The sequence below is a fragment of the Mobula birostris genome, chromosome 2, assembly GCF_030028105.1.
Source record: "Mobula birostris isolate sMobBir1 chromosome 2, sMobBir1.hap1, whole genome shotgun sequence".
Taxonomy (NCBI): Eukaryota; Metazoa; Chordata; class Chondrichthyes; order Myliobatiformes; family Myliobatidae; genus Mobula; species Mobula birostris.
In genome coordinates, this window is record NC_092371.1 from 155,075,169 (window position 1) to 155,102,864 (window position 27,696).

Genomic DNA, 27,696 nt, shown 5'->3' on the forward strand with positions numbered 1-27,696 from the left:
GTTGTTGGAATCGATCGTTCAGGATGAGATTACAGAATACCTGGAGGCACATGACAAGATAGGCCAAAGTCAGCATGGTTTCCTGAAAGGAAAATCCTGCCTGACAAACCTACTGCACTTCTTTGAGGAAATTACAAGCAGGGTAGACAAAGGAGATGCAGTGGGCATGGTGTACTTCGATTTTCAGAAGGCCTTTGACAAGGTGCCGCACGAGAGGCTGTTTAGCAAGATAAGAGCCCATGGAATTACAGGGAAGTTACTAGTGTGGGTGGACCATTGGCTGGTCGGCAGAAAACAGAGAGTGGGAATAAAGGGATCTTATTCTGGCTGGCTGCCAGCTACCAGTGGATTTCCACAGGGGTCAGTATTGGGACCACTGCTTTTTACGACATATGTCAATGATTTGGACTACGGTATTAATGGATTTGTGGCTAAATTTGCCGATGATACAAAGATAGGTGGAGGAGCGGGTAGTGTTGAGGAAACAGCGAGCCTTAGGTGGTTTAGGGGAACGGGCAAAGAAGTGGCAAATGAAGCGTATGGTCATGCACTTTAGTGGAAGAAATAAACGGGCAGACTATTATTCAGATGGGGAGAGAATTCAAAATGCAGAGATGTAATGGGACTTGGGAGTCCTTGTGCAAGATACCCTGAAGGTTAACCTCCAGGTTGAGTCAGTTGTGAAGAAGGTGAATGCAATGTTGGCATTCATTTCTAGAGGCATAGAATGTAACAGCAGGGAAGTGGTGTTGAGGCTCTATAAGGCACTCGTGAGACCACACGGAGTATTATGTGCAGTTTTGGGCTCTTTATTTTAGAAAGGATATACTGACATTGGAGAGGGTTCAGAGAAGATTGACAAGAATGATTCCAGGAATAAAATAGTTACCATATGAGGAACGTCTGGCAGCTCTTGGGCTGTATTCCCTGGTGTTCAGGAGAATGAGGGGGGATCACATAGAAACATTCCAAATATTAAAAGGCCTGAACAGATTAGATATGGCAAAGTTATTTCCCATGGTAGGGGATTCTAAGACAAGAGAGCACGATATCAGGATTGAAGGACGTTCTTTTAGAACTGAGATGCAGAGAAATTACTTTAGTCAGAGGGTGGTAAATCTGTGGAATTTGTTGCCATGAGTGGCTGTGGAAGCCAAGTCATTGAGTGTGTTTAAGGCAAAGATAGATAGGTTCTCAATTAGCCAGGGCATCAAAGGGTATGGGGTGAAAGCAGGGGAGTGGAGGTGACTGGAAGAATTAGGTCAGCCCATGATTGAATGGCAGAGCAGACTCGATGGGCTGAATGGCCTACTTCTGCTCAATATCTTATGGTCTTATGGTCTTACTTCTTATCGACTATCAATGAGAAATATCGTAAACCCAAGAAAGTCTGCAGATGCTGGAAATCCAAAGCAACACATACAAAATGCTGGAGGAACTCTGTAGGTCAGGCAGCATCATGGAAATGAATAAAAGTCAATGTTTTGGGCCAAGACCCTTCTTTAGGACTGAAATGGAAGGGTGAAAATGCCAGATTAAATAGGTGGGAGGAGGGGAAGGAGGCTAACTAGAAGGTGATGGGTGAAGTCAAGTGTGTGGGATAGGTAAAGGGATAGAGAAGAAGGAATTTGATAGGAGAGGAGAGTAGACCATAGAAGAAAAGGAAGGGGGAGGGGACCCAGGGAAGGTGGTAGGCAGGTGAGAAGAGGTAAAATGCTAGAGTGGGGAATAGAAGGAGGGAGGGGAGGGATTTTTTTTTTTACTGTAAGGTATAATTGACATTCATGCCATCAGATAGGAGGCTACCGAGGCAGAATATAAGGTGCTGCCACTCCACTCTGAAGGTTGCCTCATCTTGGCACAAGAAGAGGCCATGGGTTGACATGTTGGAATAGGAATGGGAGTCAGAATTAAAATGTTTGGCCATGGGGAAGTTCTACTTCTGAAAGGTGGAGCAGAGGTGCTCGAAGAAGTGGTCACCCAATTTACAGCCGGTCTCACCAGTGTAGACGAGGTTACTTCGGGAGCACGGATACAATAGACAACCCCAGCGGTTTCACAGGTAAAGTGTTGCCTCACCTGGAAGGAACATTTGGGGCCCTGAATGGAGATGAAGGAGGAAGTGAATGGGCAGGTGTAACACGTAGGCTGCTTGCAGGGATAAGTGCTGGGTGGGTGATTAGTGGGGAGGGACACATGGACAAGAAATCGTGGAGGGAGCGATCCCTGAAGAAAGCGGTGAGCTGAAGTAAAGATACGTTTAGTGGTAGGAGCCCTTTGGAGATGGGGTGGTAGGTAAGGACAAGAGGAACTCTTTCACAGTTAAAGTGGGAAGATGGGGTGAGCACAGATGTTTGGGAAATGGAGGAGATGCAGGTGAGGGCAGCATCAATAGTGCGGGAAAGGAAACCCTGGTTCTTTGAAGCAGGAAGACATCTTTGATGTCCTGGAAAGGAAGAGCACGTCCTGGGAACAGATGAGGCAGAAGAAAAGGGAATAGTGTTTTCACAGTAGATAGGGTGGGAATCCTATGGAATCGGTAGGCTTATAAAAGATGTCAGTTTGTCTCCAGAGATGGAGACAGAGAGATCAAGAAAGAGGAAGGAGGTGTCTGAAATGGACCGAGTGAATTTTAAGGGCAGGGTGTAAGTTAGAGGCAAAGTGGTTAAAACTGACAAGCTGAGCATGAATGCATGAAGCAGTACCAATGCAGTCATCAAGGTAGTGGAGGAAGAGTTGACGAGTATTACCAGGAAAGGCTTGGAATGTGAACTGCTCTACATAGCCAACAAAGAGGCAGACTCTATCCCTTGAGTCCAGAGAAAGTGGGAGAAGCCGAAGGAGAACCACTCCAAGCACGGTGTAATGTTTAATGGCCACACAAGTACACATACCTGATGCTATTTAGAAACTGTTCAGCAACAGTCTCCTGTCCCAATTAAGTAGCACAGTGTCCAAAATAAATAAAGGAAATCCTGGCTATTTTTTAATCGGCGTTTCTTCTTTGAGTTGTCCCAAATAAGCAGCTGCCCTGATTAAGTGATGGCCCAATTAACTGGAATCCACTGTCTACTCTTGCTGTAATTAACCGTAATTTTATATTTTGCACTGCACGGCTGCCACAAAACAACAGATTTCATGACTTACAGGATGTCAGTGATAATAAGCTTGCCTCCATCGGGGTGGATTAGGGATGTCATGTTACAGTTGTATGAAATACTGGTGACACGGCGTACTGTGCACCATTCCAGTCACCACACTACAGGAAAGATAGGATCAAACACAAGAGGATGCAGAAAAGATTGATAAAGCTGTTGCTTGTATTGCAGGGCTTCAGTTATGAGCATTTAGATACACTAATGAAGGGTCTCAGCCTGAAATATTGACATCTATTCTCCTCCACAGGTGCTGCTTGTCTTGCTGAGTTTCTCCAGCATTTTGTGTGTTGCTCTGGATTTCAAAGTTCAAGGTAAATTTATTATATAAATATGTACATGTTACCACATACAGCCCTGACATTCATTTTCTTGCCAACATACTCAATAAATCCATAAAAGGATCAATGAAAGACTGCACCAACTTGGGTGTTCAACTAGTGTAGAAAGGACAACAAACTGTGAAAATAAAAAAAGAAACAAATAATAAATAAATAAATAAGCAATAAATATCAAGAACATGAGATGAAGAATCCTTGAAAGTGAGCCCATTGGTTATGGGATGGGGCAGGTGAAGTTGTGTGAAGTTATCCCCTTGGCCCAGGATGATGGTTGAGGAGTAATAACAGTTCCTGGGGCTAATGGTGTGAGTCCTGAGGCTCCTGTACCTTCTATGCAGCACCTGAAGAATTTCTTGTGTTTCGCATACACTGAGTTTGTTTCCCCTGGGGCAATGGAGGACTGAGAACTGATATGATAGAACATTATGGGAGGGTTAGATAGGGCAGATAGCCAGAGCCGGTGCCCAGGGTAGGGGTATCTAAAACTAGAAGACACAGGTTGAATGTGAAAGGAAGGGGATTTAACGGGGAAATAACGCTTACATTTTTCACACCAAGGGCAGTTAGTATGTGGAATCAGCTGCCAGTGTTGGTGGTGGTGGAGGCAGGAAAACAAACTTCGATGCTGCTTGACTTGCTGAGTACGTCCAGCATTTTGTGTGAGACGAGGAAGGTTTCTTGGGGCAACGGAAGGGCTGAGGAGTGACATAAGATGACTGCAGGTAGTGACAGGTAGGGGAGGAGAGCGGGAATGGAGTTGGACGGCAATGGCAGGTGAGTGGCAGATGACGGCAAACAAAGAGAGGAGGTGGAACGAGGTGGGAAGAGAGGTGTGTCAAGATTGGAGGCAACTGCTTCAGGGAGATAAGCAGGAATACAAAGCGCTACCGGTGCTGGGCTCTGATAAGGAAAAGAGGTAAGAATGGGAACTATTGAAGGAGAGGTGAATGACAGGATGACTGCTCCCCCTCCCCCGCCCCTCTCCTCCAATCCCCCTTCCCCTCCCGCACTCTCCTTCCTTTCGCTGCCTCCTCCCTCGCTTTCTCTTTAGCTCCGCTAGCGCTCCCCTCCTCATCTTCCTCCACCCCCTCCCCATCTTCCTTTCCTCCATCCTCTCTCCATCACTCGCTCCCCTTTCTTCGCAGCTCCTAACTCCCGCCCGACACAACACAAGCAGCTTCTATCAGCGTCGCCGTCGGTCCGCTCGCCCGTCCACCCACACACCCACCGGTCTCCGCCCCGCCCGCGGCGGCGGGAGGCTGAGGATCGCGGCGGGAGCCGGTCGGGGGAAAGGGATGAGGTGTGCGAGCTGCTGGCCATCGCTCAGCCGCCTGCCACGCCATGAAGTCGCCTTTGCTCGGACGCCTGTGCCTGGTCCTGCCCTGGGTGATGATGCTGCTGCTGGTGGCGGACATTGATTCTGGAAGACGGTCGCTGCGAGGTTCGGGGCGCCGCCGAGAGAACGGGCAACCTGCAGTCAGCAACGCCTCGCTGCCCACCATCTATGCCATCACTCCCACCTATAGCCGGCCGGTGCAGAAAGCCGAGCTGACGCGGCTGGCCAACACCTTCCGCCAGCTGGAGCACTTCAACTGGGTGCTGGTGGAGGACGCACCCTTCCGCAGCCGCCTGGTCGCCGACCTGCTCGCCAACTCCGGGGTGCACTCTTACACCCAGCTGCATGTCCCCACCCCGCGCAGGTACAAGCGGGCCGGCATGCCGCGGGCCACCGAGCAGCGGAATGAGGGGCTGCGCTGGCTCCGCAAGAATCTGTCCCCGCAAAACTCCGGTGTGGTCTTCTTCGCTGACGATGACAACACCTACAGCCTCGAACTCTTCCAGGAGGTAAGTACTCGGCGCCTCCAGACTGTGACACCTCTCCTGTCTCCCTCACCCCTCCTCGACTTGGTGCCCACTCTCCATGAACTCCTACCTCCTCCCTCTCCCCGAGACCACTGACTTCCCCATTACTCCTTGTCCACTGACTCTCCTCTTATCTCCCGGTGTCCACTGACTCCCTCCCCCTCTCCCGGTGTCCACTGACTCCCTCCCCCTCTCCCCGTGTCCACTGACTCCCTCCCCGTCTCCCGGTGTCCACTGACTCCCTCCCCCTCTCCCGGTGTCCACTGACTCCCTCCCCCTCTCCCGGTGTCCACTGACTCCCTCCCCCTCTCCCCGTGTCCACTGACTCCCTCCCCCTCTCCCCGTGTCCACTGACTCCCTCCCCTCTGGGGTCAACTGACTGTCCGCTCTCCACGTGTCCACTGACTCTCTCCCCCTCTCCCCATGTCCACTGACTCTCTCCCCGTCTCCCCGTGTCCACTGACTGGATCCTGGATGCAATGAGTATCCAGGCACAGTTTGTTTTTGGCATGTGGAAATACAAGAGCAGAGTATATCTAAGGGACAGTGTGTGTACTAGTGTGTAGTGTACCACAGTGAGATGATTTATATTCAGACAAGGTGTGTGTACATGAGAGACACCGTGTATACTTTGGACAGTGTATATGAGAGACAGTGTGTACTTTGGACTGATATGAGAGAGACAGTGTGTACTTTGGACAGTGTATATGAGAGACAGTGTGTACTTTGGACTGTATATGAGAGAGACAGTGTGTACTTTGGACTGTATATGAGAGAAACAGTGTGTACTTTGGACTGTATATGAGAGAGACAGTGTGTACTTTGGACTGTATATGAGAGACAGTGTGTACTTTGGACTGTATATGAGAGACAGTGTGTACTTTGGACTGTGTATGAGAGGGACAGTGTGTATGTGAGAGACAGTGTGTACTTTGGACATTGTGTATGTGAGAGACAGTGTGTATACTTTGGACAGTGTACATGAGAGACAGTGTGTATACTTTGGACGGTGTACATGAGAGACACTGTGTATACTTTGGACAGTGTATATGAGAGAAACAGTGTGTACTTTGGACAGTGTGTATGTGAGAGACAGTGTGTGCTTTGGACATGTGTATACTTTGGACGGTGTACATGAGAGACAGTGTGTATACTTTGGACGGTGTACATGAGAGACAGTGTGTACTTTGGACAGTGTGTATGTGAGAGACAGTGTGTATACTTCGTTTCAAATGTTTTTCTTTTTTCTTTTCTTTCTTATAACAACATAATGAAAATCAAATGAATGTATGTATAGTAAACAAGCAAAAAGCAAAGGAAACCCTACCACCCCATCTCCTTTCCCCTTCCCAGCCCTCCCCTCCCCTCACCCCTCCCGTATGTGCTGTTTAGGTCCTACCGCCCCCCACACTTAGTTCAGCTGTCGTTCTCTTCTAAATACAACAGTGATGGTTGCTAGATTTTTTCAAATTCATTGAGTCTGTCCTTGATAACATATCTTATCCTCTCTAGATGTAGAGTATCCATTAATGCAGCGAGCCATTGTCTGAGTGATGGAGTTTCCTCCTTTTTCCAGAACATCAGCATGAGTTTCTTACCGTTAAGTATGCCACAGGTCAGGAGTTGTTGCTGGGTAGCCTGAAACTTATTTGACCTCACAGAAGTTCCAAAAATTATTAAAATGGGGTCTGGTATTATCTGAACCTTTAGTACCTTTGATAGGATCTCAAATATTTGCTTCCAATACTCTTGTATCCTGGGACATAAAGCATAACTGTCACAAATTTGCCTCCGAGGACTTGCATTTCTCACACACTGGGGACACCTCTGGGAATATTTTATGAATCCTTACTTTTGAGTAATGTAGTCGATGTAGGATTTTATGTTGTAATAAACAGTGCCTGGCGTTGATGGAACAGGAGTTAACATACTCCAAAACCTCATTTCATATAACCTCCTCTATCTCTGTACCCAACTCCTTTTCCCACTTTTTTAATATTATCCATTGTTGTATGACACTTGTTTTGTAAGGCATCATACAGATAGGCGATGATGTGTTCTGTCCCTAAACATGATCTTAAATGATTATCTAATTTATCAGGTTCTGCCGTCCCAAAACCAGAAAGATGCGATCTTACATAGTGTCTTAGCTGGAGATACCTGAAAAAATGACTCTTTTGCAATCTGAATTTGTCCTGGAGCTGCCAAAATGACGCAAAAATCCCTTGTATGTATAAGTCTCCAACGCTGCTTAATTCTCGCCATGCATCAAAGGCCCCATCTATACATGAGGGGATAAAAGAGGGGTTCGCTGATATAGGTACAAGAAAAGATAGTGTCCTGAGTTTCAAATGCTTCCCCATTTGTCTCCACATCTGTATGGTGCTATGGATAATGGATTGCCTTTGTAACAGGCTTTATTTAACCAAATTGGGGACATAATGATTGCCCCTATGGAATATGGTAGGCAATCCTCACGCTATATCTCCAGCCATCCGGGAAGTACAACTGTATCATCTATCCAGTATGCTATATGGCTTACGTTAGCAGCCCAGTAATAAAAAATAAGGTTGGGTAGTGCCAGCCCCCCACTAGTCTTATTCCAGCAGAGATGTTCTTTCCTAATTCGATGGGCTTTATAATTCCATATAAAAGGTAGAGTTATCGAATCTAATCCTTTACAAGTGGTTTTGGTAAGATAGAGGGGCAGGTTCTGAAATAGATAGAGCAGTTGGGGAAGAAAGATCATCTTGATTGCATTTACTCTACCCACTAAAGAAACTGGAAGTGCCTTCCAAATTTCTATTTTCTTTTTAAACTTTTCAATTAAAGGGATAAAATTTGCTTCAAATAGAGAACTATACCTTTTGGTTATTGCAGTTCCAAGGTAAGTAAACTTCTCAAGGGTTATTTCGAATGGAAATTGTTTAAGCCCCTCCTGTTCTTCTACTCGGACCGGGAATAATTCACTTTTCCCCCAATTAATCTTATACCCTGAGAAAGTGCCAAATAAATTGTCTATTTCCAGCAAAACTGGAATAGTAATATATGGTTTCGTTACAAACAATAAAACATCGTCTGCATAAAGGGAAATTTTGTTGATAGTATATTCTGTATTGTACCCATAAATTTTGGAGTGAGAACATATAGTGTCCACCAGTGGTTCCAGGGCCAATGCAAACAATAAGGGACTTAATGCACAGCCCTGTCTTGTGCGCCTGTGCAAACTGAATGGTTCTGAGAGGGTCTGATTAGTTAGTATTTTAGCACTAGGGTCACTGTACAGTAGCTTAATCCAAGTTATAAATTTGTCTCCCATTCCAAAATTTTTCAAAACCTCGTAGAGGTATTGCCATTCCACTTGGTTGAGTGCTTTCTCAGCATCTAAATGTAAGGTTATTATAAGGTCTTATTATCAGGTCTTCCTTAGGATGTCTTGGGGAATGCATTATATTAAGATGGCGCCCAATTTTATGGAAAGAATTCCTTTTAGGGATAAACCCTGTTTGATCTGAGTGTACCAATTTATTTGTCTGCTGACTGAGTCTCCTTGCCAGCATTTTAGCCAAAATTTTCTGATCCGAATTTAGCAGTGAAATCAGCCTATAAGATCCTACCTTATCCAGGTCTTTGTCCTTCTTCGGAATAAGCGTGATAATGGCCTCGTTCAGGGTTTGGGGTAACCTGCCAGTTTCAAACAACTTTCTATACATCCTTACCATATAAGGCGCTAATAAGTCACTAAACTTCTTATAAAACTCATTACCTATTCCACCCAAACCTGGACTCTTGCCATTTTTCAGGGATCTTATTGTTCTTCCTATTTCGTCATTTGTAATCTCTGCTTTCAGTGTGTATACTTTGGACAGTGTATATGAGAAACACTGTGTATACTTCAGACAGTATATATGAGAGACGGTGTGTTTCCTTTGGACGGTGCATATGAGAGACAGTGTATATGTGAGGTGAGACACAGTTTGCATACTTTGGTCAGTGTATATGAGAGAGACAATGTGTATACTTTGGACAGTGTATATGTGAGACATACTGTATATACTGTATGGTTTATGTCAAAGGTGGTATACACACAAGCAGACTCTGCCTGTGCCAGAGATGATGTGAACACTGACAGGTTCAGTAAATGCAAGAAATGGATGTGGAAGCCATAGAAAGGGTGCAGAGGAGATTTACAAGGATGTTGCCTGGATTGGAGAGCATGCCTTATGAGAATAGGTTGAGTGAACTCGGTCTTTTCTCCTTGGAGTGTCGGAGGGTGAGAGGTGACCTGATAGAGTTGTATAAGATGATGAGAGGCATTGATCGTGTAGACAATCAGAGGCTTTTTCCGAGGGTTGAAATGGTTGCCACAAGAGGACACAGGTTTAAGGTGCTGAGAAGTAGGTACAGAGGAGACATCAGGGGTAAGTTTTTCACTCAGAGAGTGGTGAGTACATAGAATGGGCTGCCAGCAATGGTGGTGGAGGCGGATACAATAGGGTCTTTTAAGAGACTTTTGTATAGGTACATAGAGCTTAGAAAAATAGAGGGCTATGGATAAGCCTAGTAATTTCTAAGGTAGGGACATGTTCGGCACAACTTTGTGGGCTGAAGGGCCTGTATTGTGCTGTAGGTTTTCTATATTTCTAGCCAGTGTGTATGCTGGGAAGAGTGGACGTATATTCAAGAGCCTTTGTGTATACTAGCCTACACCACCAGCCACATGGTTCCCGTATTCCGTAATGTCCCTGCATGTGCTTGCAAGCCTTTGTACAGACCCCAATGCATGAAACCTCACACTTCCCACACATTCCCATACACAAAACCTTTGCACATATGCACACTGGCACAAGAGCCCATGCACACAGTCCCTTGAACATGCATGCAGGTAAATTGTGCAGTGTGCAGTGCTAGCCACCGTATTATAAGAAGAATATAGAAAAAAAACCAGTGGAGGACAGAGATCTACACTCTGTGGGGATTTTGCATGTTCTCCTTGTGAGCACTCAAATGCTCCTATTTCCTGTAACATCACAAAGATATACTGGTAAGTTGACTGAATGATATAGCTAAGGGCAAAAGGACCAAAGAAGACGTGAGTTAAAGAGCTATACAGCATGGACACAAGCCCTTAAACCCAACTTGTGCATTCCAAACAAAATGTCTTCCTGAGCTTGTACCATTAGCCCATATTTGGCTAATATCCATCTAATACCTTTCCTATTCATCCATGTAGTTGACCAAGTACAATTTTAAATGTTGGTAATAAACCTGCTTCAAATACTTCCTCTGGTAGTTCATTGCATATACTGACCACCGTCTGCGTGAAAAAGTTGCACCTCAGGTTCCCTTTAAGTCATTCCCCTCATACTTAACCTATGATTCCCTAACACTGGGAAAAAGACTGTGCATATTTCACTCTGTTTATGCCCTTCATAATTTTACACCCCTTTATAAGCTCACTCTAATGAAAAAAAATACTAAACTTCTCATCTTTCTCCATAACTCATCTATAGAAGTTTGTCAAAGTTTTAGATGGCATGCCAAATCTATGAAAACTTCAAAGAATTGTTGTGCCTTCTTTGTGATGGCTCTTATGTCTAGGTAGCATTTGGTGATAAATACTTATTTTGATAATAAATTGAATTTGACTTTGTCTTTAGAAGAATAAGACATGACCTTGTTGAAACCTATAAGGTCTTAGGGGGTCCTGATAGATGTTGAGATGTTTTCACTAGTAAGGGTCTTGAACAAAAGATGAGGGCAATCATTTAAAACTGAGGCACAATTGAGGGTAGTAAATCTCTGGAATTCTCTGCCCCAATCTCTGGAAGCTGGATTATTAGAAGTATTTAAAGTGGAAGTGGATAAATATTTTATAGATTAAGGAATACAGGATTATGAAGAAATGGCACAAAAGTTAAATGGATCCCAGTACAGATCTCTGATCTTATTAAATAGCGGGAAGAGTCTTGAAGGGTAAATGGCTTATCCCTCTTTTATTTTCATTTTGTTGCACCTTCTTTCAATTGTACCTGATCCTCTCCCCTCCTCCCCCACCATCCCCAATAATTTCTTTCCTTCCCCGGCCCTCTCACCAACTTGTCTGGTGTCTCTGCAGTACAGTGCACGTTTAGTTAAAACTATAAATCCACATGTTCTCCCCTATTTTCCATCCAGACAATTGTCCTGAAATTTCTTCCTAATGATCTGTTGCGCTGCTCTGTTCAGTTTGTGTCGTATGACAAATGGACTATATTTTGTTGTGCAGATTGTTTTGTGAAGGGGAACTTTATTAGTTGGTTGTAAATTCATCAATAGTTTCACGATAACTGCTGATGGTTATTAGCGGTTCATTGATGTCAGTCTCTCCACACAGCCATTGTTAAATGCAGACTATCCATCGGTATCTTTCAGCTTCAGGTCTTTATAAATTGCCTTTGACTTCAATGTAAATGATGCAAATGTAGTTGTTTTACGGTGGAAACGCATGATTGATAACATGTGACTGATGATTCTCTGGTTAATATTTTGGAGGCAAACTAATTATTGGAAATTTTTGTGAGAATAATAAAGCTTCTGAGCATGCTGATGATTTAAGTAATCTTGACGCTTTGGAGATTATCTAAGTACTGCATTTTAGAGTGGTCAGGCAAGTGTAAAACATAATTAAATTGATGAAGTAGCATTGCAAACAGTCTTCTGGCCTAAGTAAACTGGCATTATTGGTCCATATAGGCTTTCCACTATACTTACCTCAGCTTGTCTGTATAATCATTTAATTTCACTTTTCTTCAATTATCTGCAGAATAATATTGTACAGGTCATTGTACAGAATTATCTACTTAATTTGCAGAAGTCACATTTTAGCAGCCACTAGATATTGGATAGGTTTCGTGCATGGCTGGAGACTAACACGTTTGCTAAAGCTGTGGTAAAGAACTTGCAGAGCATAGATTGATCTGCAGTTCACTTAGTGATGTATCACCCCTAACAAGGTTATACTGCCCCTTGTTGATTGACTTACTTTACAAGTGTTCAGTTATTATTAGCAGCCTGTCTGAAAAAAACTGAGAGGTGATTTCATTGAAATGTACAAAGTGCTTACAGGACTTCAGAATCAGGTTTACTATCACCAGTATATGTCGTGAAATTTGCTAACTTTGCGGCAGCAGTACAATGAAATACACGATAATGTAGAAAAAACTCTGAATTACAGTAAGTATACATATGTATATCAAATAGTTAATTAAGTAGTGCAAAAACAGAAATAAAAACATAGGGAGGTAGCGTTCATGGGTTCAATATCCATTCAGAAATTGGATGGTAGAGAGAGAGGGAGAGGGAAGTGAGTCAGCTGTTCCGGAGGCAGAAGACCAGGAAAGCGCCAAGCCCAGACGGCGTGTCGCCCTTCTGCCTGAAGACCTGTGCTGATCAGCTGGCCCCCATCTACACACGGATCTTCAATAGATCACTGGAGCTGTGTGAAGTCCCTCATTGCTTCAAGCACTCCATTATCATTCCAGTCCCTAAGAAACCCACTACCTAGGGACTATATGACTACAGGCCTGTTGCCTTGACACCTGTGGTCATGAAGTCCTTTGAGAGACTAGTGTTGGCCCCCTGCTGGACCCCCTGCAGTTTGCTTATCGGGAAAATAGGTCAATGTATGATGCAGTCAACATGGGACTGCATTACATACTATAACACCTCGACAACCCAGGAACTTCTGCGAGGGTCCTGTTTGTTGACTTCAGCTCAGCGTTCAACACCATTGTCCCAGAAATCCTCCACTCCAAACTCACCCAGCTCACTGTCTCCACCGCCATCTGTCAGTGGATCACAAGCTTCCTGACTGACAGGGTGCCACCAAATGAGGCTGGGGAGCATCATTTCTAGCACCCGGACAATCAGTACCGGTGCCCCCCAGGGATGTGTGCTCTCCCCACTGCTCTTCTCCCTTCACACTAATGACTGCACCTCACAGGATCCATCTGTTAAACTCCTGAAGTTTGCAGATGACACAACTGTCATTATCCGGGACGGTGGTGAGTCTGCATACAGACGGGTGGTGGAACGGCTGGCCCTCTGGTGTCGTCAGAACAATCTGGAGCTAAATACGCTCAAGACTGTGGAGATGACGGTGGACTTCAGGAGGAGCCCCCCAATACTCCCCGCACTCACTGTACTCAACAGTATTGTGTCTACTGTGGAGGCTTCCAGGTTTCTGGGTGTCACAATTTCCCAGGACCTGAAGTGGACACCCAACGCGAACACTCTTATCAAAAAGGCTCAGCAGAGGTTGTATTTCCTACGTCAACTCAGGAAGTACAACCTGCCTCAGGAGCTGCTGATTCAATTCTATTCAGGAATAATCCAGTCTGTACTCTGTTCATCCATCACAGTCTGGTTTGGATCAGCTACCAAACAAGACAAGAATAGACTCCAAAGAACCGTCAGGGCTGCGGAAAGGATTATTGGTGTGAAGCTGCCCTCGATCCTGGACTTATATGCATCTAGAGTCAGGAAGCGAGCAAGCAGCATCATTGTAGACCCATCACACTCTGGACTTCACCTGTTCCAACTCCTTCCTTCTGGTAGGCACTTTAGATCACTGTATGCCAGGACAAATAGGTACAAGAACAGTTTCTTTCCGTATGCCATCAGTCTTATGAACACTTGAATTTTAGTCTATTATAAACCAAGTCCACCTGTGCATACACAGGTACACCTCATTGTATGTAGTTCATGATTATTTGCACTATTGTTTTGTTTGCTTTTTGATTCTGTACAGCGAGAGCTCAGGGAAACCAGCATCAAATTCCCTGTATGTGTACACATACTTGGTGATAATAAAGGATTCTGATTCTGATTCTGAAAGAAGCTGTTCCTGAATCATTAAGTATATGCCTTTAGGCTTCAGTACTTCCTTCCTGATGGTAACAATGAGAAGAGATCATATCCTGGGTGGTGGGGGTCCTTAATGATGGACACCGCATTTTTGGAGCTCAACTCACATGATAGATGTGAAGTTGGTGTTTCTATTGGCTGGATTAATTTCAACCTGAGGTCACAGTCTCATAACAATAAGTTGACCAGTCAGAAATGAGATCTCTTCACCGATGAGTGCTAACACTGGACAACAAAGACTTTGCTTCCTGAATATCTTTGGGTGTATCTTATGGATTTTGGGCTGCTGATCATGAAAATCACCATGAATTTTCTTTATCATGCACCATTTTAAAAAAATTACCATATTTGTTATTTCAATTCATAATTCAGGTCAATTAAAATGTTGCCCACAACATGAGATAAGAAGTTTTCTATCTTGTCCAGGCATGCTTAGGTAGGGTGGATGCTGCAAGGCAGCACACGTTTTCGAAAGGCTATAAAAGCATCACACACACACTGCTCTATGCACTGTGTTTACATGTCTATCAGTTTGTGATCATGTTGATGCACGTGCTCTATGTTCATAGCATAGTCTATGTATTTATTAAGTACGTAGTAATTAAGTAATTGTAATAAAGTAAATAATAGTAATAAAGTAATTGTATTTTCAGGAGTATTTGTGATAGCAAAATGTCTCGCCAATATTGCAACAGCGATACTTTCTGTTGTATTTTTGGTGAGCATACATTTAAATCTCAAAGATGGAGCATGGCTCCTCTTATGAACAAAGCCTATGAACTCTACTTTGGGTGTAAAGTTGGTGACCAAAACAAAGCCTGGGCTCCCCACATTTGCTGTGTAACATGCTCTGTCAATCTTAGAGCTTGGCTCATAGGTACTCGGAAGTCAATGCCAATCGCCTACCCGATGATATAGCGAGAGCAGAGGATCGTGTGACAGACTGCTACTTCTGCCTGACTGGTGTGTCCAGAACAAGAAATCTATTGAATACCCAAATCTCCCTCAGCCATGAGACCCATGCTGCATGACGAGGCAAATGAAGATGCCATGATGCACAAACCAGAAATGGAAAACCACACTGATACTGATTCAGATTTTGAACCCTTTATACTGAGTGAGCCTCATCTGATAGCTCAATCTGAGTTTACTGACCTGGTCAGAGACTTGGGTTTGTCAAAGACAAAAGCAGAATTACTGGGTTCAAGATTGCAAGGATGGAATCTGCTGTCACCAGGCACAAAAATTTCCATGAAGGGTTTCAATATTTGAGACAGATGTTTCCCAAAGTAACTGATGCCAAGATTAAGGAAGGCATTTTTGCTGGTCCAAAAATCAGACAGGTCATTAATGATAGTCAATTTAAAGAACTTCTAGAGGGAACGGAGAAAATTGTATGGAAGGCATTCAACGATGTTGAATGGTCACTCCTTTCTCCATGGTATTGAAGCTATGAGGACTGCCCCAGGTGCTGTGCTCTGTGCCTGCTAATATGATGAACTGCTAAGAGAGGCTTTGGGCGTACTTTGGGATTCAGATCTGAGGACTCAATTTCATTCAGAATGTTGTTGTTTGCTTCAATTGTTTTCGTGATTTGTGTTTTTTTTTCCTTTTTCTTGAGCACCGGGGTTTGGTCTTTTAATTCTTTTTTCTTTCGGGTTCCTTGCTTTGTGAGTGCCTGTGAGCAAACAATTCCCAAGGTTGTATAATTTATACATTTTCTTCGCAATAACAGAGCACCAAACTATATGCAACTGGTAGACAATATGCTTAAAGCATACAAAACTATGAAGTGCAACTCTCATTTTCTGCATTCCCATTTAGATTTCTTCCCTGCAAATGTTAGCACTGTCAGTGACGAGCATGGTGAAAGGATTCACCAGGACATTGCGATCATACAGAAAGAGAACCAGGGCAAATGGAACCATCAATGCTGGCTGATTATTGTGGGACAATTAAGTGAGAAGCCTCAGATGCTAAGTACAAATGAAAATCATCAATAAAACATTTTTAGCTTAGTTGAACTATTGCAAAACATCAGTACCTTTATTCAATTAAACATATAGTCAATAGAAGTTAATTTCTTGTTTCTCCAAATTCTGATGTGATACAGTAGTCTGAAATGATACTTGTGTTCATATTCAAGCAGGCTATCATAAACAGAGAAAAATTCTGAGGAAGCAACACTTCAGAAAAAAAATTGCTGGCCAGTGTAATCTTTGGTCTCCTCTACCAACAAGATCTTTGGATCTTCAGTCTCTGTATGATAGGCTTGTTAAGGAACTTAAAAGATTAATATTGAATAGCTGCAGAAGTATGAGGGGCCAAATGGTGTAATAATGGAGATGGGAGAGTTTCAGATGCTGAGGAAGTGGAGTTATGTGGGAAGGAATTGTGCTGAGAGAGCATTGTGGGAGAGCCAACTTGGGAATCCATGCATTGATCCTAGACAGATGATGCAGAAACAGTTGACGATGAAATGAAAGAGGTACTAGATGGATGGAGTTTTGGAATCTAGGGAAATTGAATTGAGGTTAATGTCAGGTTTTAGACAGTTGGTGATTTTGAAGGAGCATTACATTGGATCTTGAACAACTGATGTTGCCACAATAACGTAGTGGTTAGCACAACACTATTAGAACTCAGGGCATTGAAGTTCAATTCTTACCCTGTCCAGAAGAAGTGTGTGTGTGTCCTTCCTGTGAGCATATGGATTTCTTCCCACAGTCCAAAGATGTACCATTTAGTAGGTTAATTTAACATTGTAAATTGTTCTGTGATTATGCTAGGGTAAAATGGATGCGGTGCGGCTCATTGGTATAGAAGGACCTGTTCTGTGCTGTATCTCTAAATAAAATAAAGTAAAAACTGAAGTACAACAGTAAACTCCTCAGTGGAGCACTCAGCCATTTAGAACTCTTTTGATCTTTTTTTAAGATTTACAACTTTCATCTTCTTCTTTTTCTTAAGACCATCACCCATACTAGGGCATAGGTCGCCAACAACAGCTCACTGGGCCAATAGAAGGTTGATCGGCCCTGTGGTTTCCACTTTCACCACGTCTTCATATGTCTTCCAGGCGAAAGTCCTTCCTCTCCCAAGAATGAGGTCTTTGGAGCTCCTGCTGGCATTTCTGTAGCACTGAGCTTTTATGGGATAGGGTTACTACCTCAATGCCTTACCCTCCTCCTTTCGCAGCTGGACTTGGGACCGTCCATTCCAGAGTTTTCATCTTATTATCAAGCATTTTTTTTTTGCTTTTTAATGTATTGATTTGAGGTAAGCAAAATTCCTTTGCACTTCTTTCTTGTTATGTTGATTATATGTATTGGCAATGAGAAGTGGAATTTCATCCTTCATGGATTAATAGAAGGAACATAGAAGGAACATAAGAAGAGTTGAATTCCATAAGCAATCATTCATCCTGTCGCTGTGCAGTTCTGTGAACCAACTGCTCCAGAACTCCCAGGCAAGCTCTTTTCCTTTCCGCATTGCTGGAGTGGAACAGGTTCTATATCCTCATGGCCTTCAGTGATGGTCACTCCTGAAATGAAGAAAAAATCCTGGAAGAGATGCTGAGAAGGTGTTTCCCCTGGCGAATGCCCAGAGCCATCCAGGTGAGAAAATGGTCATTTCGGACTGGGTTGAGGAGAAATTTTCACCGTGAATCATTAGGGCTCTGTAGCCTTCAAGGTTTGTATGCTGAGACAATATATTCAGGGCTGAGGTTGGTAGATTTTAATCCTTGAGAAAAATCAAGAGATATTGGGAGAGTGAGCATGGAGTTGATATACAGGTTATGACAGTAAAATCACTTGGGGGTCAAAGCCATGATATTGAAATTTAAAATTCACTTTGTACCAATCAGGCATCCTATCATAATACAGTGCCTATAAAAGGTATTCACCCCTCTTGGAAGTTTTCATGTTTTATTGTTTCACAATATTGAATCACAGTGGATTTAATTTGGCTTTTTTTTTGACAATGATCAACAGAAAAAGACTCTTTCATGACAAAGTGAAAACAGATCTCTGCAAAGTGATCTAAATTCCTGTAAGTACAAATATAAAACACAAAATAATTGATTGCACAGGTATTCACCCCGTTTAATATCGCACATCATCAGTGGTGCAGCCAATTGATTTTAGAAGTCACACTATTAGTTAAATGGAGATCACCTGTGTCCAATCAAGGTATTTCAATTGATTGTAATAAAAATACACCTGTCTCTTAGGTCCGACTGTTGGTGAGTCAGTATCCTAGTAAAAACTGCACTGTGAAGACAAAAGAATACTCCAAGCAACTCCACAAAAAGATTATTAAAAACCACAAGTCAAGAGAACAATACAAGAAAGTTTCCAAGTCACTGAATATTCTTTGGGGTACAGTTAAGTCAATCATCAAGAAATGGAAAGAATATGGTATAGCTGTAGATTTGCCTAGAGCAGGCTGTCCTCAAAAACTGAATGACTGTGCAAGAAGGGGACTAGTGAGGGAGCCCTCCAAGGGACCCATGACAACTCTGGAGGAGTTATGAGCTTTAGTGGCTGAGATGGGAGAGACTGTGCAAACAAAAACTGTTGCCCAGGTGCTTCACCAATCCCAGCTTTATGGGAGAGTGGCAAATTGAAAGTCACTGTTGGGGAAAAAAAACTCACATGAAATCTCAGCAAGAGTTTGTCAGAAGGCATGTGGGAGACTCTGAAGTCATCTGGAAGAAGGTTCCATAGTCTGATGAAACCAAAGTTCAGCTTTTTAGCCATATGACAAATGCTCTGTTCAGTGTAAGCCAAACACTGCACATCATCAAATATACACCGTCCCTACCATAAAACATGGCAGTGACTGTATCGTGCTGTAGTAATGCTTCACTGCAGCAGGCCCTGGAAGGCTTGTCAAAGCAGAGAGCAAAATGGATGCAGTAAAATACAGGGAAATCCTGGAGGGAAACCTGATGCAGTCTGCAAGAGAACTGCGACTTGGGAGAAGATTTATTTCCAGTAAAGGCAATGACCCCAAGCATAAAGTCAAGGCTGTACAGGAATGGCTTAAAAACAACAAAGTTAATGTCCTGGAGTGGCCAAGTCAGAGTCCAGAGCTCAATCCAATTGTGAATTTGTGGCTGGACTTGAAAAGGACTGTTCACTCACGATCCCTGTGCAACCTGATAGAGCTTGAACAGTTTTGTAAAGAAGAATGAAGAAAAATTGCAGAGTCCAGATGCGCAAAGCTGATAGAGACCTATCCACAGAGACACAAGGCTGTAATTGCTGCCAAAAGTGCATCTACTGAATACTGACTTGAAGGGGTGAGTAATTATGCAATCAATTATTGTGTGTTTTACATTTGTAATTAATTTAGATCACTAAGTAGAGATCGGTTTTCACTTTGACACGTAAGAGTCTTTTTCTGTTGATCAGTGTCAAAAAAAAGCCAAATTAAATCTACTTTATTCAATATTATTAAACAATAAAACATGAAAACTTCCAAGGGGTGTAAAAGTGTAAAAAAAAACTCCATTTGCATTTATTTGATCCGTTGATCCGTTATTTGATGTCACTGCTACTCATGAAACCTGTCAGGTTTTCTTTTCATATTCTTATTTTCCCATCTCTGATCCAATCACAACATAGTTCTCCCATTGACCTTTCATTATTTTCCACCATGACCTTGTCTGGTATCATTTTGGGGGAATCGGAGAAACTCGACCTGGCTTCTTCCTGAGTTTCGGTGTCCTAAAACCATCTGTGTTTCAATGTGGGCTTTGTACACCATTTCCCCAATTTCTGTTGCAGATCTCTAAGATAGAATGGCATCACAATCTGCAGAAATCTAAAATAAAAACAGAGAATTCCAGAATAGTCAGTAGGTCATGCAGCACCTGTGGAGAGAAAAACAGCTAACATCAATGTTTCTTACTGTAGCGGGAACTTGGGATCCAAGTTCATAGAGTTGGAGGAGTCAATAGGTTTGTAAAGAAAATGGTTGACTTGCTTATTAGTCAATGCACTGGGTTCAAGAACCAAGAAGTCATGTTATAACTTTATAAAACTTGAGTTAGGCTGCATCTGAAGTATAGCATTCAGATCTAGTTTCCTGTAGGAAGGATGTGGAGGGTGTAGAAGTAGTTTACCGGGATGCTGCTTGGATTAGAGAGCATTTTCTGTTAAATGTAGATGGGCAAACTTGTGAGTTTTTTTTTACTCTTCAAAGTGGCAGCTGTTGATCTGATGAAGATGTATAAGATTAAGAGAGGCGTAGACATATTAGGCAATCAGTAGCCATTTTCCAGGTTTGAAATGCCTAATACTAGAGGGAATGCATTTAAAATAAGAGAGTAAAATTTCAAAGGAGATGCAGTGGAGTGGGTGCCTGGAATGCACTGCCAGGGATGGTGGAAGAGTCGGATACAAAGGAGTCATTTAAGAGGTCTTTAGATAGGCACATAGGTTTGCAGAGAATGAAGAGATATGGACCATGTGTAGGCAGAAGGGATTAATTTGATTAGTTGACATTAGTTTGGAACATCATGGGCCTGTTTGTGTGCTGTTCTGTCCTATGATCTTAACTTGCTGCTGTAGTTCTATAATTGGATCTGTTTCAATTTAAGGTCTTGTTTTGGGATTTGAGCAATTCACTCTACAATCCAATGTGTAATTCTGTCGTGTTATGATCACATCTTCCCTAAGGATCCATTACGAATTGATTACTAATTAACCCTGAGTCATTAAACTAAATTGGATCCTAAAGTAGCCTGTACTCCAGCTGTGTGATGAACTTATCATTTTAGAAAATTGTCTTGAGTGCATTTTGTGAACTCCTCCTCCCTCCAAACTACTTTTGTCAGTTTGCTTTATCTACAAGAAGATTGAACTCCTCTGGGAATGTAACCTGACCTTGTACTGTGATCCTACCATTTGCAGGTGTGCCCCCTGATTAATGCAGTTAGTCCTCTAAACTACTCCCACCTCCTGTTCTGCCCATTTTGTGTTCCATCTATGCTGACTTGTGGGCTGGATACTTTCTCATCTTTTATTGTCAGCATATATCTACAAGAGGTATTGATTTATTTGCAGGACAATGCCCTTAAACTACTTCAATTCATTCGCAGGATGTCTTTGCCTTTGCTCATTAGTCTTGCGAGACCATGGATCTGCGCCTGGAAAGTCCTCACTCTCCAGGGCACAGGCCTGGGCAAGGTTGTATGGAAGACCAGCAGTTGCCCATGCTGCAAGTCTCCCCTCTCCACGACACCAATGTTGTCTAAGGGAAGGGCATTAGGACCCATACAGCTTGGCACGAGTGTCGTCGCAGAGCAATGTGTGATTAAGTGCCTTGCTCAAGGACACAACATGTTGCCTCAGCTGGGGCTCGAACTCACGACCTTCAGGTCGCTAGTCCAATGCCTTAACCATGTGCCCACACGTGCTATGTCTTTGCTTAAGGTGGTGATGAATCAGCATGTAGGAGGGAGATTGAAAATCTGGCTGAGTAGTGCCATTACAACAACCCCCTACTCAATGTCAACGAGTCCAAAGAGCTAATTATTGACTTCAAGTTGAAGGAAACTAGAGGTCCATGACCCAGTTTTCACTGGAAGATCAGAGGTGGAGAGCATCAACTTTGTTAAATTCCACAGTGTTATTATTTTGGAGGACGGGTCTGGGATCAGCACACAAGTGGAATTACGAAGAAAGCACAGCAGCACCTTAGGAGTTTGCGGAGATTTAGCATGACACCTAAAACTTTGACAAACTTCTGTAAATGAGTAGTGGAGTCTATATTGACTGACTGCATCACAGCCTGGTATGGAAACACTAATACCCTTGCATGGAAAACGGATATCGCCCAGTCCATCATAGGTAAAGCCCTCCCCACTATTGACTACATCAACACGAAGTGTTGTTATAAGAATGCAGCATCCGTCACCAGGGACTTTACCATCCAGGACATACTGAGTTCTTGCTGCCGTCATCAGGAAGAAGGTACAGGAGCCTCAGAACTCACACCACCAAGTCTGCTTGCCCCATCACTGAAATGTTCCCATAACCGATGGGCTAACTTGCAAGGACTCTTCATCTCATGTTCTTGATATTTATTTATTATTATTATTTCTTTTTGTATTTGCAGTTTGTTGTCTTCTGCATGCTGGTTGAATGCTCTAGTTTGGCAGTCATTCATTGATTTTGTTATTCAAAGATTTAAAGTACATTTATTATCAAAATGTATAAATTATACAACCTTGAGATTTGTTTGCTTACAGATAGTTACAAAGCAAGGAACCCAAAAGAACCCAATTAAAGAAAAAACATAAAAAGACCAACTCCCGATGCACAAGAGGGGGAAGAAAAACACAAATTACACTAGCAGTTGAAGTAAACAGCAATATTCCAAACCAAATTGACTCCTCCGATCAGAATCCTGGAGCAGACCCAAGGCCTCACTTACCAGTACATCACATTCGCAGGCACAGAGCCCAGCAGCCAGGGCAGTCTTCATGTCCTCAGCACCATGGAGAGAGGAGTGACCATCAAGGAGAGCAAACAAAATCGGCTCCTGCCTTTTCAGTCTATCTGGGCTGGTGCTTAAATTGACCAAATAATGGACAACAAAGGACTCTGGCGCCCAGAAGAGAAGTGAACATCGCAGAGAGTGAGCAAAATTGGCTCTTGCCTCTGATCTGGGCCAGTGTTTAAATTGTCTAGACAGCAGATTGTACCTCGCACTAGAATCTGGCTACTGCAAAGGGCTTGGGGCCTAGACCACAATACCAGCGGCTCGCTCCAGGCCCAGATTTCGCCATCCAGCTGGAAGCCACTCTCAAGCTCTTCAAATCAGCTTGGTGCTCAGAATAATAGATTATTAGTTATTACTCTATAGATTTATTGACTATGACCACAAGAAAATGAATCTCAGGGTTGTATATGGTGACATCATATCTGTACTTTGGTAATAAAGTTACTTTGAACTTTGATCCCTAATTATCCCTGAACTGACAATAGTCTGGAGTTGTATATTGGCTATACTGGTTCAGCTGGCAGCTTTTCCTGAGGAACATTAGTGAAGTGGATAGGTTGTGATGACAACCTAATGAGGTCTCAATCATGCTTACTTATAGAATTAGAGTTATACAGCACAGGAACAGGCCCTTCAGCCCAACTCATCGTTACTGACCAAGAGGTTGCTCTGAGCTAGATCCATTTACCTGCATTTGGCCTATATCACTCTGTGCATCTAATTGTCCAGATATCTTTTAAAAATGCTTATTTTGCAACCATTTTCTCTGGCAGCACTTTCCACTACTCATCACCCTCCATATGGAAATTCTCGCCCATCAAGACCCTTTTTAAAACATTCCCCCTCACATTAAATCTAGGCCTTCTGGTTTTAGATTCTCCCACCCAGGGAAAAAGCTTGTGACCATTCACCAAGACCAACTTTGACTTCAGAATTGTTACACTCTATACTGTCCACTCTGTGCTTCTTATTATCTTGTCGAGATCTATCAAGTCACCTTTCATATTCCTCCTCTCCAAGGAGAAAAACCCTAGCTCCGTCAACCTGTCCTCATCAGAAATGCTCTTCAATCCAGGCAGTATCCTGGTAAATTTCCTCTGCACCCTCTCTGAAGCTTCTACATCTTTTCTATAATAAGGTGAGCAGACCCGGACATGCTATACCAAGTGAGACCCAACCAGAGCTTTGTAGAGCTGCAACGTCACTTGGTGGCTCTGGAACGCCGTAGCCCAGCTGATGAAGGCCAGCACACTTGCACACCTTCTTAACCACCCTATTGATTTGTGCCAACTTGTAGCACTAGTTATACAAATGGGAATGGGCCTTATGGCCCATCAAACCCAGGCTGATCAATCCTGCATTTCATGCTCCCTATATCCCCATTAACTTCCCCTGAGATTCCACGATCCACCTACACAGCAAGTGGAATTATTAACACAAGAAATTCAGCAGATGTTGGAAATCCATAGCAACACACACAGACACAACATGCTGGAGGACCTCAGCAGGTCAGGCAGCATCTATGGAAATGAATAAACAGTCAATGTTTCAAACCAAGACCCTTCAGAACGGGAAAGGAAGGGGGAAAATGACAGATTGAAAAGGTGGGGGGAGGGGCAGGAAGATAGCGAGAAGGTGATAGGTGAAGCCAGATGAGTAGGAAAGGTGAAGGACTGGAGGTGTGGAAATCTGATAGGAGAGTGGACCATAGGAGAAAGGGAAGGAGGAGGGGGTGAGGGGTTGCTGAGAGGCAAGTGAGAAGAGGTAAGGGGCTAGAGTGGGGAATAGAAGAAGAGGGGGGGAGGGGCTGGGATTTTTTTAAACCAGAAGTCATCAATATTTATGCCATCAGGTTGAAGGCTACACAGACGAAATATAAGGCATTGCTCCTCCACTCCGAGACCAGTAAATTAGTGACCAATTAATCTACCAAATCACATGTCTTAGAGATGGGTGCAAACTGGAGCACCTAACAAAGCCCGTGGGGTTTCAGGAAGAATGTGTAAACTCTACATAGCACTGGAGGTCAGGATTGAACCCAGAAAGTAGGACCTGTAATTATCCACACCAATGTCCATGTTTAATGTGGGGTGGTGAAAGGGGGTAAAGTGGTAGTAGAAGGAACTGTAGAATGGGGGGAGAGAGAAACGAGTCAGGGAAGAGAGCAGGTTACCTGAAGTCACTTGGATTCCATCCCTGCTCCTACATTCCATCTGTCGATAACCCACATATTCCTCTCACTGGATACCCTTCTGTTCTCTTTTGCCACTCTACTTTCTTTACCTATTTCCATGTTGCAACTGTCTTTCCTTTCAGTTTCCACCATCTGCAGCTCTTGGATGTCTCCAGCTATCACCTCCCAGCCTCTGTCACTATTTCTACTCTCCTTCCTCCATGTGACTGTTACCGCTTCTCACCTGGATCCACCTATCACCTTCTGGCTCTTGCTCCATCTCTTCCCTTCACCCCTTTGCACTGTCTTTCAGTCCAAATGAAGGGCCTCAACTGGAAATGTTGACTGTCCTTCCTCCACAAATGCTGTCTAACTGGCAGCATCTTACTCCAGCAGCTTATTTTTTTTTTCTCCTTGCTTCAGATTCCAGCATCTACAGCCACTGTGTCTCCATTTCTGTCTGTAGTACCTGGATGAACATATGTTCGTTATCCTGTTGCCTAGAGAACTATCCATTTCCATGTCAATGCACTGGCTGTTATTTAACACCTTTACTCAAATCTATCTATCATTGCTGCTTGTAATATAGATGCTGTACAATCCCTGTTAGTCATGTCTGAATGAACTGACAAACTGTAAAGTCTTCCTCTCCATTGTCATTGACAGTAAAGCTGTGTTTATTGCTGTTTTAACCCTCGATCTATAAGCTACTGGAATATGACCTTGCTTTGGCAAATAAACCCTTAGTTGTTCTAAGCTGACAGGCCTGTGGAGAGTGACAGCTACCATAATGATGGCCCACTTTTAGACTGTGTGCTTTGGACTTGGTTTACCATAAGATGTGGGAACAGAATTGGGCCATTCAACCCATTGAGTCTGCTCTGCCATTCAATTATGGCTGATCTACTATCCCTCCCCAATCCATTTCCCTGCCTTCTCCCCATAATCTTTGATGCATTTAGTAGTCTTGGATTTTGCTATGACATACTGACGATGTACCACAGCCGTACAGGTCAAATTCTGAAATGCCATTTATCTCCACACACCAATGTCAAATTGTTTAACAGTTTTTGTCAGAATTCATTTATCTACTGTTCATAGCAAACCTTCAGAGTAAGGTACAAATGTATAATCTACAAAGGTACTAAAATTGCAATGCAAGGTACTTTAATAGGTTTCAATAGGTACATTTAATGTCAGAGAAATGTATGCAATACACATCCTGAAATTCTTTTTCTCTGCAGACATCTGTGAAAACAGAGGAGTGCCCCAAAGAATGAATGCCAGTTAAAATATTGGAACACCAAAACACCCCCAGCTCCCCCCTCCCATTCACAAGCAGCAGCAAAATAATGAACTCCACCCCCCCACCCCCACTAGCATGAAAGTATCAGCACCCTCCACCGAGCACTCAAGCATGCAGCAAAGCATCATTAAAGGCACAGATTTGGAGTACCCCAAAAACTACTTGTTCACCCGGTATTTCAACATACCACAGGCTCTTTCTCTCCCAAATAAGGGAAAAAGAGGTGTCCCTGTTTCACAGTGAGAGTGGAGGCACAACAATCAACTCGCTTATTTTTGATGTTAAAAGCCTGTTGGGCCGCTTTTCCCGAACTCTGCACCCAGGGAGTCGGCACCAAAAAGGTACAGCTCTTTGGACGCTTAACCGAGAGCAGCTAGCCCACTGCTCCCAATGTTCAGTGTTCTCCCATGGTGCTTCAGTCAGAGGCACCGGCCTAGAATCAGCCCATCTCCTGAGCCACGAAATCCCGGAACCTTGAAGGCGCGCTAACCTTCCAGGCTGCATCCTTGGGATATCAAAAAGCGGCCGGTTGTGAGGTCCTGTGAGTGGGTCCCATTCCCACAAAGAACCAAGGTCAGAGTGTAACTCCAGATCAGGGTCTTCAAAAGAACCTCCCACACCCTGAAAAGGAGAAAAAAGAGATATCAAGGATAGAAATAAAGCTGTTTCCAAAGATGCAAGCAAAGGAGTGGCCATTTAGCACCATCTTGACTTCACCCCACCTTCATACACTGCCTTCCCTTGCTTCTGGTTCCTTGTCCTACATTTACAGGTCTTGGCTATTTCTAACGGTTTTGGATTGAGGTAATCTTTCTACAAGGCAACTTCCAAGCTGTATGGTGTGAGGAGATCAGTCAGCACACTGTACAACCAGACTAACCCCCAGCAGGACCATTGATTTGGGTCTTTATCTTCTGTGATGTTGTTCACTTTGAAGAATAGGTCTCTTTGCTTGATATTCACATTGACTAGTCCTTGAACTCATTTATTGGCTATGTCGGACACTCTGTTATTCATTCAGATGAGTCATATTACCCCACTTGTATACAATGGTGAGTAATCCATTCACTCTGGTGTACTGTGCTTTGCTATGCACTCTCAGTGGTATATGCACTCTCAGTGGATGGATAAACCAGATTCCTCACGAAAAATTAGTTTAGGTGTTAAAGGCACATTTTGGACTTGCAAGTGAGAGTCACCAATGTCTGTCATCAAATCTGAATCAACTATTCTTGTCTGAGCCACAGCATAAATAGGTAGTGATTTATTTAAGACCATAAAACATAGGAGTGGAATTAGGCCATTCAGCCCATCGAGTCTGCTTTGCCGTTCCATGATGGCTGATTTCTTTCACTCTCAACCCCATCCTCCTGCTTTCTTCCTGTAACCTTTGACACCATGATTAATCAAGAATCTTCCAACCTCCGCTTTAAA

General features: G+C 43.3%; 1 protein-coding gene across 1 annotated transcript in view; it reads left to right on the forward strand.

The window, feature by feature from the left end:
* The first annotated feature begins 4,837 nt into the window (after positions 1-4,837).
* Positions 4,838-27,696, forward strand: part of b3gat2 (beta-1,3-glucuronyltransferase 2 (glucuronosyltransferase S)) — a 52,953-nt gene continuing 30,094 nt past the window's right edge. The window contains exon 1 of the mRNA XM_072278054.1: positions 4,838-5,341. Within this exon, the coding sequence (XP_072134155.1) occupies positions 4,838-5,341 (504 nt within the window). The remainder of the gene's footprint in view (positions 5,342-27,696) is intronic.